General features: G+C 38.5%; 1 protein-coding gene across 1 annotated transcript; it reads left to right on the forward strand.

The window, feature by feature from the left end:
* The first annotated feature begins 8,962 nt into the window (after positions 1-8,962).
* LOC307046277 (snake venom 5'-nucleotidase-like) lies at positions 8,963-14,514 on the forward strand. The gene is made up of 9 exons (XM_079692649.1): positions 8,963-9,334; positions 9,463-9,685; positions 9,853-10,041; positions 10,567-10,764; positions 11,007-11,161; positions 11,520-11,628; positions 11,716-11,865; positions 12,195-12,395; positions 13,267-14,514. The coding sequence occupies exons 1-9, from the start codon at positions 8,996-8,998 to the stop codon at positions 13,422-13,424; spliced, it is 1,722 nt and encodes a 573-aa protein (XP_079548775.1). The 5' UTR covers positions 8,963-8,995; the 3' UTR covers positions 13,425-14,514.
* Positions 14,515-14,552: the final 38 nt, after the last annotated feature.

Consider the following 14,552-nt stretch of genomic DNA (forward strand, 5'->3'; position numbering starts at 1 on the left):
CATTGGTTTGCATCACAACTAGGATGATGTAAATCCTTCTACACAATGAAAAATATAAAATGCTGATTGGAGAAATAGTGTAATGTTATCAAATCTAGTCACCAAACTACCTTGGCCATGGCTCTGCTTTCTGGTGTCCTCATCAGTTACTCTAACCTTTGTTGTAAACTTCATACAAGCCCATTAAAAGAATAATAGATAACAACTGACAAGATCATTTGTGTCAAACATCTGAGATTCATTGAGCATGAAGGTATCCTATCAAGGTGCCCAGGAGGGTATGTTTCACTGAGGTTATCGAGAGCATCAAATCAGTTATTGCCGTTAGTTATTGTCTATAATCACATAGGTGTTTAGATTTATTACAGATGGGTGTATGTGCCATGTATGTACCACATGATATTTGTAATGTTGCTTAGTGGAGCGGATTGCTGTAAATCAACTCATTTTGTTTTAACTTGGTTGTGTAACCAGTCCAATAACCATATTATCTTATGTATCTGATTATCTGTAGTATTTTGATTGAATTTTCCTGCATGTTATCGTCACTTCATACAGTTTATACTTGCACTGACACACAGGGAAAGACATTTCAAAGCGTTAAAAAGCCTTTCAGACCTTAATGAGCAAGATGCATCTGGATGGTGACACTTATCTATGGAAAGTGAACATTACAGAGTGTGGTGATGTATCTCTAATTGACTTAAACGCTGGAATAACTCACAAAGCATACATAAATAGCTTGAAAATCCCATAGGCAATGTGCTTTAGCTCCGAAAGCTGTAAATTGCTTTTGGTGTTAATGAATTATCTCCTGTTGCGGAAAGCTGTCATTAACATTCTTGCGAAGCTTGATTATACTTTCTATTTTGTCCGCCTTTGTGAATCCCAAATTGGTGAGTGGCTTTTAACATATTTGTTGGTAAAGTAATTGTGTGATTTCTGCGACTGTTGTTTTCCACTTGAATTCTCCCCCAGGCAGCCACAGTTATTCCTCTGTATCTGAGCGCAGCAGAGATGATCGCGAAGCAGCGCTCGGTGAAACAGACCCTCCTGTGAGCTCATGATTGTACCCCTTGACTGACCATGACCGCCCAGCACTGCTAATGCACCAAAACAGGGCTCAACACAGACACCATTACCACGGTTCACACATATCCACATGCCCTTTTCTGCCGATACCTCGTTTTGTTTTCTGGTTGTAGTGTTGTTTGAAAAGGCTGCCGGAGTGACCCAGTTCAGGGGCAGCAGCAGCAGTATGGGGCAATTTCAGTGACTCTGTTTCCTTATCTCCCCTGATCTCTAAACACATTGCAGCACAGCACGGTAGATGCCTAAATCAAATCTCACACTGGCCCTAAAAGTCCTATTCTTAGCAGGTATTAAGGTATCCAGCAGCCCTTAAAGTTGATACGTTATACAAGCAAAGGACTGTTTCTATAACGCCTTTACCTTACAATGTAATGAATGTTAAATGAAAAGTTACCCAAAGTATTACACATTAAAGAAATCATAATAATATCTTGAAGTGATAATTAGAGCTTTTCTCATTTTACTTTTATCTGAATTAATCAGATTGTGCTGAACTATACCTTTCCTGTACTGTTTTTAATCAGTATTTGGCAGGGAAAATGCTTTGTTGATGTTGGCATGAATTCATTATAGTTCAAATGAAATCTGTGCTGTGATTAAACCTGACTGTTTCTCGCCAAGAAGTTTCCACAGGAGAATAGTTGAATATCAGCTGTAGGTCTGCGGTACAAGATGTCTGATATTACATCGTGTTCTAGGTTAAAATCAAAGTCAAAAATAGACATTTGTCACACAGGAAATTTGCATTGCTGCCCCTTACACGCAGTCCAACAAACTATAAACATAATATTATCCACTTGGTGTCATTAAAGGGAACTAGAAAACAATTGCTCTAACAGACAGGGGGACAATAGCATCATTTTGTCTATAAAGAGATTCAATATTTACAGTGGTTTTAGTCTCTCAAACTCCTGAATGAAATATCTGAATTGTACCAAAAAGGGTCTCTTGTGGATATAGAATAGTCATGTGGATTTAAACACACACAAGGTGTTTTCCACAAATTGTCAGCTGACTGCCCTGAGGTCCGCAGGTCTTCAGGTCATGCTCTCTAGACCTCATAACCTGACCACATGTGAAGTACATTGACAATTGACAAATGTTTTACCAAGGTCAGCATTGTGTAACTAAGTCTCTTCTAAAATGTATTTGGTAACTGTCAAAAGGTCATAATAATGCATTTTGCATGACATGTCTTTTATTTTCTAAATAGCGATGAGTAGTCAGATATCTGCATGAGTCTTAATGAGATGTAATCCAATTTCCCTTTAACAGATGTGATCTCTAAACAGATCACAGCAGGTCATATTAAAAGAGAATTTGTTGCTCATTAAACTAAAACTAATTAGCAGAAAATGGCTGATAAATGATTCTCTGTGTGTTGGTAACTCTAAGATAACTATTTCACATTTTACTGTAAGGTTATATAAAAAACATATATCTATATTTATGCAGCTTTGTGACAGAAATATAAAAACTACTGTGTCTCAACAAACACTTCAGACTCATTTTACACTGTTACAATTTATTCGATAAATCATGTGCTCTTTTCACATATTTTTGGGGCCGATCTTTTAGTTATGAATAATCTATTTCTATCCTTAATCGACAGCTGTAGAGAAAGATACCAAATGGGGCAAAGCGTAATCAGGGCAGATCCCTTGTTGTTATGAGAGCCAACCCCTCCCTCTCAACCTATCCAAACCATCGCTGTAGGGATGGCTGCTTCTAACCACAGCTTCCATATGTTTAAGGGATGAGACACGGGAGAAATGACCGAGCTGAGCAGCTAGATCAGCCATGTTTGTAACCTGGATCTCATGTGTCTTGTGTGTACTTCTGTGTCCCAGAAGGAAGTCTGCATATAAAAAGGAGCAAAAAGCATTAAATCTGTTTACAGAGACCATTTGATGTGTGTTATAATAGCAAGAGCTGACAACCAACTGAAGGCTGTGCATTGAAATGCTTCACCAAAACAAGAGCAGATATTTTTTTTCAAATTTCAGAGATAGTATTCTATAGTGAATTTAGAACAGGCTAAAACTTTGTTTTCTCAAGTGACTTACACTTCCCTATATTGAGTATATCATTCTTCTACAATATTTGCTCATTGTAGGAGAACATGAATACATAGTACAGTTAGGGAACCTAAGATTTAACCAAGAATTTGACAAATATATATAAAAAAATACACATTAAGTTTAACTGACACACTGCAAAAATATATACAGTGTTAAAAGGTTACCTCTAAAACATAGATTAACAATGGTATTCTATATATTTTTGGATACAACTACTGCCGTGATGCCACACTATGTAAAGGGCAGATGAGGTGGTTTGGCACCGAAACAAATATAACTTTGAAAAAGGACGTTGAAGAACCACGGGAGAAAAAAAGTAAGGCAAGGCAAGTTTATTTATATAGCACCTTTCAACACAAGGCAATTCAAGGTGCTTTGCAAAAATGAAAGACATACAGACAAAAGCATTTAAAAACAGTCATTAAAAAGAAAAGGTAATAAAAGAAACATTAAAAGAAACATTAAAAGAAAAAACACATTAATAAAAAGTACATGAATAAAAAGTTACAGTGCAGTTTAAGATATGAATAGTTTAGACAGAAGTTCCACTTTACTGATGCCTTTCTTTAAGGTTTCTCCGAACATGAGCTGTGTACGCTCGTATGGCACATACGTCCCGAGCATACACAGAGAAAACCAGCCAGGGCAAAGTCCCCAGACACGGATTCCCTGGGGTTACTAGCCCCAAATGTTCATTAACCAAAAATGAAACACAACCGCTCAGTTTCAATTAAAAGCAGCGGCAAAAAGAAAAGTCTTCAGCCTGGATTTAAAAGTAGTAAGTAGGGGAAAAATTGTATTTACTGACAAAGTTTGAAACAAAATACGAAAAATAAAAATTGGAATACCAGTAAATCTATAATAAACCGAAGAAAAATAACCCAAAGCTAATCAAATCTGCTTTCTGTACTCTGAATGGCATTTTACCTTCTCAGCCTCACCTACCTGGAACATATATCCGTCAGTACGGGGTGAGTTCAACCGAGCAAATTTCCAAATCACACACAACAATGACCATACAATCAACGGAAGATCTTCATGTTACTGCTGACACTTTTAGTGTGTGAACCCATCCCTAACAGGGAGCACACTATAATGTCACTTACTGCAGATTATCTTACCTATCTTCTTACATCTTGTGCCCAACTGCTAAGAGAACATAATCAGGCGCACCTGTAAGCACTTTCCTTGATTAGGCAGCTGATCTACCTCATCCAAAAAACAAAACAAATCCCATGAAGCCATAAAACAAACACACAAATAAGATTGTGTCATTTACACACCTAATTGATAATGCTGTATTAACTCAACGGAAACATTGGACTGTAATTAACAACTAGAAAATGCATTTCCTGCAGGAAATGCGTGCGAATGCTGTAAACTGTGAACATTTGTGGCTGAATTAAGCTGAAAATGCAGAAAAGGCAGAATATGTTATTATTTGAATGGTAGCTGCTTTTAGCTACAAAAACTAAGTAAGTGTGTTGCTGAACTTAGCAGAGAAATGCAGAAAAGTGAAATGATTTGAATCAAAATGGTTACAGCTCAAATGCATTGCAATGACTTTGTTGAAAACTTGAAAGTGAAATGTTAAAATGGAAGAGTAGGAAAAATAGTGAAGATGCTTAATATTTAAAAGAAAAGATTTAAAAAAGGTATAAACAACAACATGTATAGCCTCAATGTCCTGAAATAGCTGAATAATTGAATAGTTTCTGCAGCTGAAAGTTGGCTGAAGGAGTTAAATATCAGATGTAAGCAGGAGCGAATGAATGTGTAAGAAGAGAAAAGAAAGTAAAAAGGATTGGGAAAGCAGCAGAACATTTTGACTGCAAACTTTTCGACTAAAACCATACATCACCAATAATGCATAAAATATGTTGAAGTCAATATGAAGTTTGAATAGTTTGATATTTGAATGGTTTCTGTAGCTGAAAGTATGCTGAAGTTATTGAGAGCCAAAGTATTGGCTGAAATAAGGGGAAGCATAAAGATTTGAAGGACTATAGTGGAATGCATTCACACTAATTAAGCAGACACAAAACCACTCTGAATTTAGTGGAACAGCGCCTAATTAAAATGGAGAGAAGCAACCTTTTCACAAAGCAGTGTAAAAAGTAGATAAAACAAGTTCTCTGCAATCAAATGTAAAGAGGAAGTGCAATAGTCATTTTATTCATCAAATCTGTTTAAAAGGGTCTTGGAAACTACTACTGCACATGTATAACAAAGTTGTTTAAAGCCTTTTGATGCTGGGGCAAGACTTGTGAAATGTAATAAATGGTCCCTTGAGTCAGTATCGGTTGTAGTCTGAAGACTCCAGTTTTTAATTGAAAAAAGTGTGATGTTGTGGAGTTGAAAGTAAGTGTGCTTACCAGACCTCTGTAGCCAGCTCCACTCCTCTGCTTGAATCTCAAACAAAATGTCAGCAGTCAAGTTGCATTATGGGTAATGTAGGCATCAGGGGCTGACTAGGAAGACAAATGCAGAGTGCAAATCATAGGAGTGTAATATATAAATCGGTATTTCTTTAAATGCTTCTACAAATACATTCTTTAAAAGACAATACAATATCATAATTATTTTCTAAACTCAAATATATTTTACTGTTGTTGTACAACTTGAGTTACATTTAAATGTAATGGGGCGAGCCTATCTTTGACTTCAGTATAGGATCTGCGTACTTCCTCCACCACTGTGTGTGGTAGGATTACAATGAGAGGCTCAGAAATAGGACACATGTTGAGGAGCAGCACCCGTCCCACTGCAGTGTGTCCCAGCCTGGTCTGATGGCATATGGTGCCTTCTGCTCCGCCAATCAGCCCTCAAAGGCCCCCTGCTAAAAAATGCATCTGGAGAGATATGGGCTACTATTTACAACTAGAGGCTCTGTGGGCTTTTAACTTTCGAGATCCAGTGATCATCTAAAGGAGCTGGAGGCACCATGTAGGGAACTGTGTCACATTTTGGAGAATGTGTGCCCCATTTTTGGGAGATGCTCTCTGCAAATATTGTATGGGTCTCTCAAGTAAAAGGCTGCTTGCTTGGAGCATTTCAGCCCACAGCTTCCAGGAAGGGGTGGGAGGAGTGTATACCTAAATGCACTATATAGAGCAGAATTATATTCCCTGGAGGAATACATGTAAGAGGAAATAAGGCGCTAAGTGGTGAAGATGACTGATTAGTAACAGGCTTGTTTTACTGCGGTCAGTCCATTTTGGCTTTAGAGGAAGAGGATGAGTCCATTTGGAGACTGCATGGTCAGATGGGAGACTGACTGCAGGCAGGCAAGAGTTTATTGCACTTATAAGAGCCGGATCTGGTCCACATGTTGAGGAGGGGGAAAAAGGAAGCGTAGCATTGATTTATTAAGCCCTGACAATGATGCTGCAGTGATACCATTGTGTCAGTCACTTGTGTTTAGTTGCATAATGCATAATTGTCTCTAAGCATTCACCGCATGCAGCTGCAGTATCACAGACGGCCTCATTTTAACATTTAAAGGATGATTACCCAGAGGTATACAGTAAATGGCAAATATTGTAATTGACCTGCTCCTCTGTGATATGAGAAGAATAGGACTTGATTATGTGAGCTTCAGATTGATTTACTGCTTCCTGAAGGTAAAAGTTGTGTATGTGTATGTGTGTGTGTGTGTGTGTGTGTGTGTGTGTGTGTGTGTGTGTGTGTGTGTGTGTGTGTGTGTGTGTGTGTGTGTGTGTGTGTGTGTGTGTGTGTGTGTGTGTGTGTGTGTGTGTGTGTGTGTGTGTGTGTGTGTGTGTGTGTGTGTGTGTGTGTGTGTGTACACTGTACGTGTTTTGTTTGTGCAGAAAGACACGGAGGGCGATAGCGAGAGGAGACCCACACGCTTGGTGAGTGTGAAACGGAGAGGTTATAGAACAGGGCAGGCACAAGGTGGAAGTTAGACACAATCATCAATGACATTCCTCACCCTGTCAGCAATATGTAAAAGAACAGTCTGGTGATAATGTTAGAGAAACATAAATTATCAGTATAAACATATAAACCTTAGAAATGCAGGGTTGACTTCACAGCTCGTGTTTCATTTAAAGAACCGTATGAATGAGAGTACAAGAAAAATAGATGATTTATTGGAGAAACACTTTCACCTTACTTCACAAAAATACTTAGAAGTAACCCACTGTATCAAAGCTGCTTGCCAGATGAGATTGTTTTGTACAGTAACCTTTTTAAGAGCCCCAGAGGAGGACTAAATAGGAGAAAGAAGACAGGGGAATTTATCATTCCTCAAAGGTTTGGGAACCTATAATTACTGCGTGTTTACGCTTAAGTTTCACAAATATGCCATCTGTCTATGTCAGCTCCTGTGTTAAACTGCACCAAATGAAACCTTTATTTGTTTCGTCGACTGTTGTACGCCCAACTCTGGAAGCTGTTGCACATCTGTGAAGGACTAGGGTTATCATTCAACTTGGAGAGCAGATACCACACAAGTCAAATGTTTTATTAGAAAGGAAATGCACACAATACAATCAGTATATCTTCATGTTTCATGCATTTCTACAAGGCTCAGTTCATTTATGATAGCTGTGTGTCTGCTGCTATAAAGTTTTAGCACAGATAAACTGGCTGGTTCTCTTGCAGCCTCTCAGTGAACACTTGGGGATATGAACTCAGCCTTCCTGCAAAGGCCAATGAGATTTGCTCTTGATTTAACGCATAAACCTTTGTGCAATGATGCACGCAACATTGTTCATTCTTGGGTAAGTCCTTTCATTTTTTAAACCCCTAATGTCTTTTCAAATTGTAGTCTCAAGTTTTTTATGTGTGTGAGGTTGCTTTATGAAGGCTGAAAACTATTTATATTTGTTTCTCACTTTGTCTCTGACAAGACATTTTCTGCTGCAGCTCCTTCACCAGAAACTAGGGATAAATGCTCATGGAACCCAAAAGTGTACTAGTAAATCAGTTTAAGAAAGAAAAGGAGAAAAGTATTGTTGTCATTCCAACAGTTGCAATGGAAAATATATAAATAAAGGCTGCTACAAATAAAAAAATTATTCTTCAAGGCCAATGAAACCTATAGCATTTTTCCCAAAATACAAGATTTTAATCATTTAATTAAATTATTCTTGTCTATGAGGTTTCCATATATTCATTATGTACAGTTCACAGTGGTGGTATTTTTGTGGATATAACCATTATCCTACAGTATTCTGGGTTATATATATTTGATTTATGAGAAAAAGATTATTGGCGGTCAACAGGGTCAGAGTCTCTCCACCAAGTGGTGCTGTTGAGTGAGGGGCACTGAGAGCAGACAGATCAGTGAGTTCACTTTTACTCCAAAGAGAAGTGTGTGTTCCGTCATTCATTAGAAAAAGAGGAAACAATAGGGAGTACTAGCCTACCTAATAATTGTCAGATAGTGAAAAGTTGAAAAGAGAACCAATATGTTATATCTGACCGATTATAATGATGGAAAGTCTTAGCATTTGTATTTATTCTAAATTTGAAATCCTATTACAGCCAAGAAACATCTGCAACATATAAAGGGTAAAGGCTGATAGATTTTTTTTCAAACACACAAAAGTTGTCCCATATGTCCCTAAAAAACGGCATCCCAAAAGTTGTTGTGCTTGAAGTTTACATATAAGCTGACCTTTACTGCAGACGCTTTTACTTTATACTTTATTTATATTTTTCTATTCGGGAATGATGTGACCCCGACTGTATCCCCTCTTCGTTTTGACACATCCTTCTTGAGGGGAAAAGCCCACGCCTTTTTTCGAGTGCTATACATTCTTGGTCACTGTTGCGTTTTTACGCACAACGGCACGATGAGCGTCTGGACGTCTCGGTGCGCTCTCCTGACCTCGCTCTACTTCTTTCTAAACTGTTCGGGCACAGCGTCGACTTTCGAGGTGACACTGCTTCACACTAACGACAACCATGCCCGGATTGAGGAGACCAGCGTTGACTCGGGGAAGTGTTCATCAAGGGGTCCATGTTTCGCTGGGGTCGCTAGGAGGTTCACTAAAGTGTCGGAGATCCGGAAAAAGGAGAAGAATGTTTTGTTCCTGGATGCTGGAGACCAGTTTCAGGGGACTGTTTGGTTCAACTACTATAAAGGCGCCGAAGCAGCTCACTTCATGAACAAACTCGGTTATGATGCCATGGTAAATAAATACTCTTTAAATTGGGAATTTTACAACAGCTGAATATGTTGTTTTGGGCGTTATACTGACATTGCATTAAAAATCACTGGATTCCATCAGCTAATGCAATTCTGTTTTTCTATATCAAGGCTTTTGGAAATCATGAGTTTGACAATGGAGTGGAAGGTCTGATCAAGCCCTTCCTCCAAAATGTAAATTGCTCTATGGTGAGTGCAAACATAAAACCAGACCAGACCCTGGCCTCAAAACTCAGCGGCTACTACCAGCCCTACACTGTCATAAATGTGGGCGTAGAGAAAGTGGCTGTGGTTGGCTACACCACTGCAGAGACCCCCTTCCTATCCATGCCAGGTAAAAAGAATAACCTGTAGTTTGATTGATGAAGTGTTGAATTAATTTTTGGCACATTGTTGCATGAAGCAGTTCATGTTTGTCCAGTATATGCATGAAGCTCAGACCACAGTAAATGTACAACAGAGGTTTCTTATAATTAATTCCCCCCCACCCCCCTGTGTTAGGCCAACATCTTACATTTGAGGATGAGGTGAAGGCACTTCAGGTTCAGGTCGATAAGCTGGAAACCTTGGGCTATAATAAGATCATCGCCCTGGGCCACTCTGGCTTTGCCATGGATCAAGAAATCGCCAAACGTGTGAGAGGGATTGATGTCGTTATCGGGGGACACACCAACACATTCCTCTATACTGGTACTTGTTTTCCTATTTTATTTCATTCGGGTCTGATCTAGTGGCAACAACATTTTCTTTCTTGTATCTTTAAAACCTGTTAATTTAATTTGTATCCAGATTAAAGAAGATTTTTACAATCCTTTTTTAAAATATTGATCTTTTAAACAAGGGATTTGAACAATTATAGAAATTAGCCTTTACTGTACAGTAGCTTGTCCTCTGGGAAGCCTTGATTTTTAACGTGAAACTGTTTTAATATAGTGTTTTACCAGTTGTTCTCAATGTTTTGTAGAGAAAGAGAGAATTATAATCTGGCCCCAGGTAAAAACATCCTTAACAATGAACAATGAAGTAATCCTAACCAGGAGATGCTGACTGTGTTTAACTAGTTTTTTTAACTGTATTTTGTTCAATTCAGCTGCAGTTTCAGTTTTAGCAAATGTAGATACAACAATAGGGAAAAAATCACAAGATCAAAATGCATGGTTTTACCTTCACTGCAACGGGAAGTGAGAAACGGTGCTCTGCAAACTGTCTTGGCAGGAAAACCCCCATCCACTGAAGTGCCAGCAGGTCTGTACCCTTTCATGGTGAGATCCAATGATGGGAGGAATGTGCCGGTGGTGCAGGCCTTTGCCTTTGGGAAATACCTCGGATACCTAAAAGTTACCTTTGACCAGGCTGGGAATGTGGTAAAAGCAGTTGGGAACCCCATCCTAATGGACAACAGCATTCCTCAAGGTAGACTACAATTACAGTAATTAAAACGGGTCCATGCTTGAATTTTTAACCGTTCCCCAAAAAACAAAACAAAGATTTGACTTGACATGTCGATGTGTCCAAGTGAAGCTATAATTAACGTTGGCATAATGTTGATACTTACTGTGATGTTTACACAGCTTTTAAAATGGAAGCTTTAACTACTTGCACATTTTTAAATCTAATCATTTGAACAAGCTTCATTCGTCTTGTTGCTTCCTCAGACCCAGATATCCTCGCTGACATTGAAGAGTGGAAGAAAGACTTGGCTCAGTATTCCTCCCAGTACGTCGGACAGACCTTAGTCTACCTCAATGGGACGTTTGAAGAGTGTCGATTTCGGGAGTGTAACCTTGGAAACCTGATCTGTGATGCTATGGTAATTATCACAGGCAAACATTACCTTCATTTGTTGATTCATTTACAGAATACAGGCGACTTTAGTGGCTTCCTCACTTTGGTAAACAGTCTAGTAGCCACTGAGAAAATAGAATGGCAGTTTGACTTAGTCACTAATTTCCGATAAATGTGAACCTGAGAGTATTTGTAACCATTCTCAGATCCTGCCTCTGCATGTTCAGCATTAGGTGGGAATTTGTGGAATTGAAAGAGCCTGCAGGGGTTTTGGGAGCAGATTGAAAGAAATACCCCTTAGGCACATTACAACAGGAGATTCACTTTTCCCAGGAAGCGGAGTTTGACTTCTTTATAACATGTTTACCATTTTGCATTGCCAGATTTATCACAACATAAAATATTCAAGTGAGCTTCAATGGAATCATGTGGGCATTTGTATGCTGAATAGCGGTGCCGTACGGACAGCTATAGACGAGCACTACAAAAATGGTACTTTCTTTCAACATAAGTTCTTCATTACAAAGGCTGCAGTTGTAGTTACTTTTAAAATGTACCAGTATTTTCCCTAACTTTAAGGTTCCATAACAATGGAGGAAATCCTCACCGTCTTACCATTCGGAGGGACCTTTGACTTGGTCAAGATAAAGGGATCCACAGTGAAGAAGGCCTTTGAGCACTCCATTCACAGATATGGAAGCATGTCTGGAGAATTTCTTCAAGTCTCAGGTTTGTCTTCCGGTTCCTTTTTTTCCACCTGTTTCCCCTGGAGTCCTCTTGAATCATTTGAACTTTTACATCCTCAGGTCATATTTAGCATTAGTAGAATCATTTTACATTTTGGGTAATTGACTTATTGGCTTCCCTGCCAACAGTTGGATGATTGATTCCACTCTCATGTTATTCTTATCTACAGTAATAGCCTGCAAAGTCACCAGTGGACAAATGTCTTTAGCTTTGGACAGAGACCGCTGTTTCAACATATCCTGTTGTTGATAGCTCTGAGGAAAACGGAAACTATACATAACATTTCCTTATCTTCTCTTGGACATTTCTAGGCATTCATGTTCAGTATGACCTTTCCAAACCCGTGAACCAGCGAGTGGTGTCCTTGTCCATGCTCTGCACCGAGTGTCGTGTTCCCAAATATGAACCGGTCGACCCCGAGAAGACGTACACTGTGGTGATGCCTTCTTACATAGTGGGCGGAGGCGATGGCTTTACCATGATCAAGGACGAGTTACTGAAACATAACACAGGTAAGAATGTTTATACGTTGTTAATGTAATCTGAATGGAGGATTTGGAGCATTAATCAGTGTGTTTTGATGATGTGTGGTTAAGGGGAGTTACAGAAGTGAATCTAAAATGAACTCAAAGCACTTTCAGGTGCGTGTGAAACATGTTAAGAATGGAGAACTGATTAAAAGATGTTAGAATAAGCCTCTGAACTTTCACTGTTTTACTGCAATGAGCTGGTTATCTGGTTCAGATTTCTCAAACTGTGTTTGTCCCTGTCACAATTCAAATGAAAAAACTGAGAAATGTTTGCAACTAAACCGTTGAGATGATGTTTTTGAACAGCCTGAACTGTGGGCTATTTGGTGTTGAGTAATTTTTAGCAAATGTTAGCGTGCTGATGTTAGCATTAGCTCTAACACAACTGTGCTTCAACACAGTCCTCACAGAGCCGTTAGCTTTAGCTCTTGTTTGTGAGCTGATTTTCCTTCTGTGCTATAGAAACAATTAATAAAATGATTTACATTTCATACTACCCACTCATCTTGACAGTTAAATGTCTAACTCACTTGAAATGACTGCAGCTGTCCTCCTAAGCAAGGCACTGCAGGGTGCAATTTGTCTTTCAGTGATCACGTGTTAGGAGAGAGTCCTTGTTCACTCATTTTTAGAAGTCCCCCCCGTGGTGTACTTATTTAAACTCACTCTGGTAAAGAATGTTTTATCTAAATTGGATGCATTTAATTGCTGTGCAGCTGTTTCTCATAGCATTGTAAAAATAGAGAACAGGAGGCTTTAAGCTGTGACAGCAAGGATATAAACTTTTATGTGGAACACATCATAAAATAACAACCAAATACCAAGAAAGTCGTAACTTTGCTGCCTCTTGCAGGTGATATGGACATTTCTGTATTTTCCAAATACATCTCGGACATGAAGCGCGTGTACCCTGCAGTGGAAGGCCGGATCACGTTCAGGAACTCGGCTTTCGTAGCAGCACACAGCATGGGTTTGTTGCTGCTGGGTTTATGTCTGTCTCTGACCCGCTGATAGCTTTGAACTCTTAAACGGCCTGTACATTCCTCTGGGATTTTGCCTTTCAATTCGCTTGCCTTCAAGGACAGCTAGAATACAACAAGATTGAAGAGAAAGCCTCAGTGTAGTTTCTGAATACAGTGATTTAAACAACTGATTTGAAGGGTTTAGGATGACAGCATCTTTTGTGCATGTGTGCAAGATGTCACAGCTGAAGAAGAATGAAGAACCTAAATATACATTTGGAATATATGTAAAGGATATTAATAATACTGTTAATTTAAACATGCATGTAAGTTAGTTTAGTCGAGTGTCCACATTTGTATTGAGTAAACAAATAAAGGGAAAGCTGTCTAGCTGCTATATATCTGCCATGAATAGAGATGGAGGGAAATAAGCCAAAGCCTGAAGTATTAATGCACTGAATGTGAATATTGTTTGATCTAGTGTAGTTTAAGACTGTCTTCAATCCTAAACTCAGATTCATTATGGCTGCAACATGAGATTGATTTTTTAAAAACAGCACTGTGCCTGCTCATCTAATCTCATAATAATAATAACAATATTGCTACAAAAGCATGGCCATCTTCAAGTTGGATGAACAAATATATTGCTAGAGTAGTTATATTGTAGATATGATCCGTAAATAAGCCATGAATTTGCTTCTTCTCATGAACATTACCTTTTTGAAGCTCTCCTTCTATGCACTTGTTCGAATGTTTTTCTTTGCCGAGAACCAAAACCCCCCGAGCTGATGGGATCAAATACTTTGTTCCAAACACTGATGCTCTTCTGGTTTCGTCATTGCATCCCGTGTTGTCAGCAGTCATCTTTATAAAGTACTTTTGTAAGCCTTTTAGAATATATTTAAAAAGGGAAATAGAAGGCCCTTCTCAGGGATTCTTTTTTTACTTTTTATCTAAAAAAATAAATTGTATTTATCAAAATGAGTCATGAATTTGATTCTAAAATATTATTCCTGCTGTTAATGAGTCTGTATATTATTCATGTAATCTGAGTTGAAAAAAAGCATTCAAATCGTTTTTTATATAATTATGTATTGAATTATGTTTTTTAAATGTTTCAAATAAACAATTTGCAAGAATATTCGAAAAGATTACTTTTTTTCAATTGTCTTGCAGA

This window comes from Notothenia rossii (assembly GCF_949606895.1).
Source record: "Notothenia rossii genome assembly, chromosome: 7".
NCBI classification, from domain to species: Eukaryota; Metazoa; Chordata; class Actinopteri; order Perciformes; family Nototheniidae; genus Notothenia; species Notothenia rossii.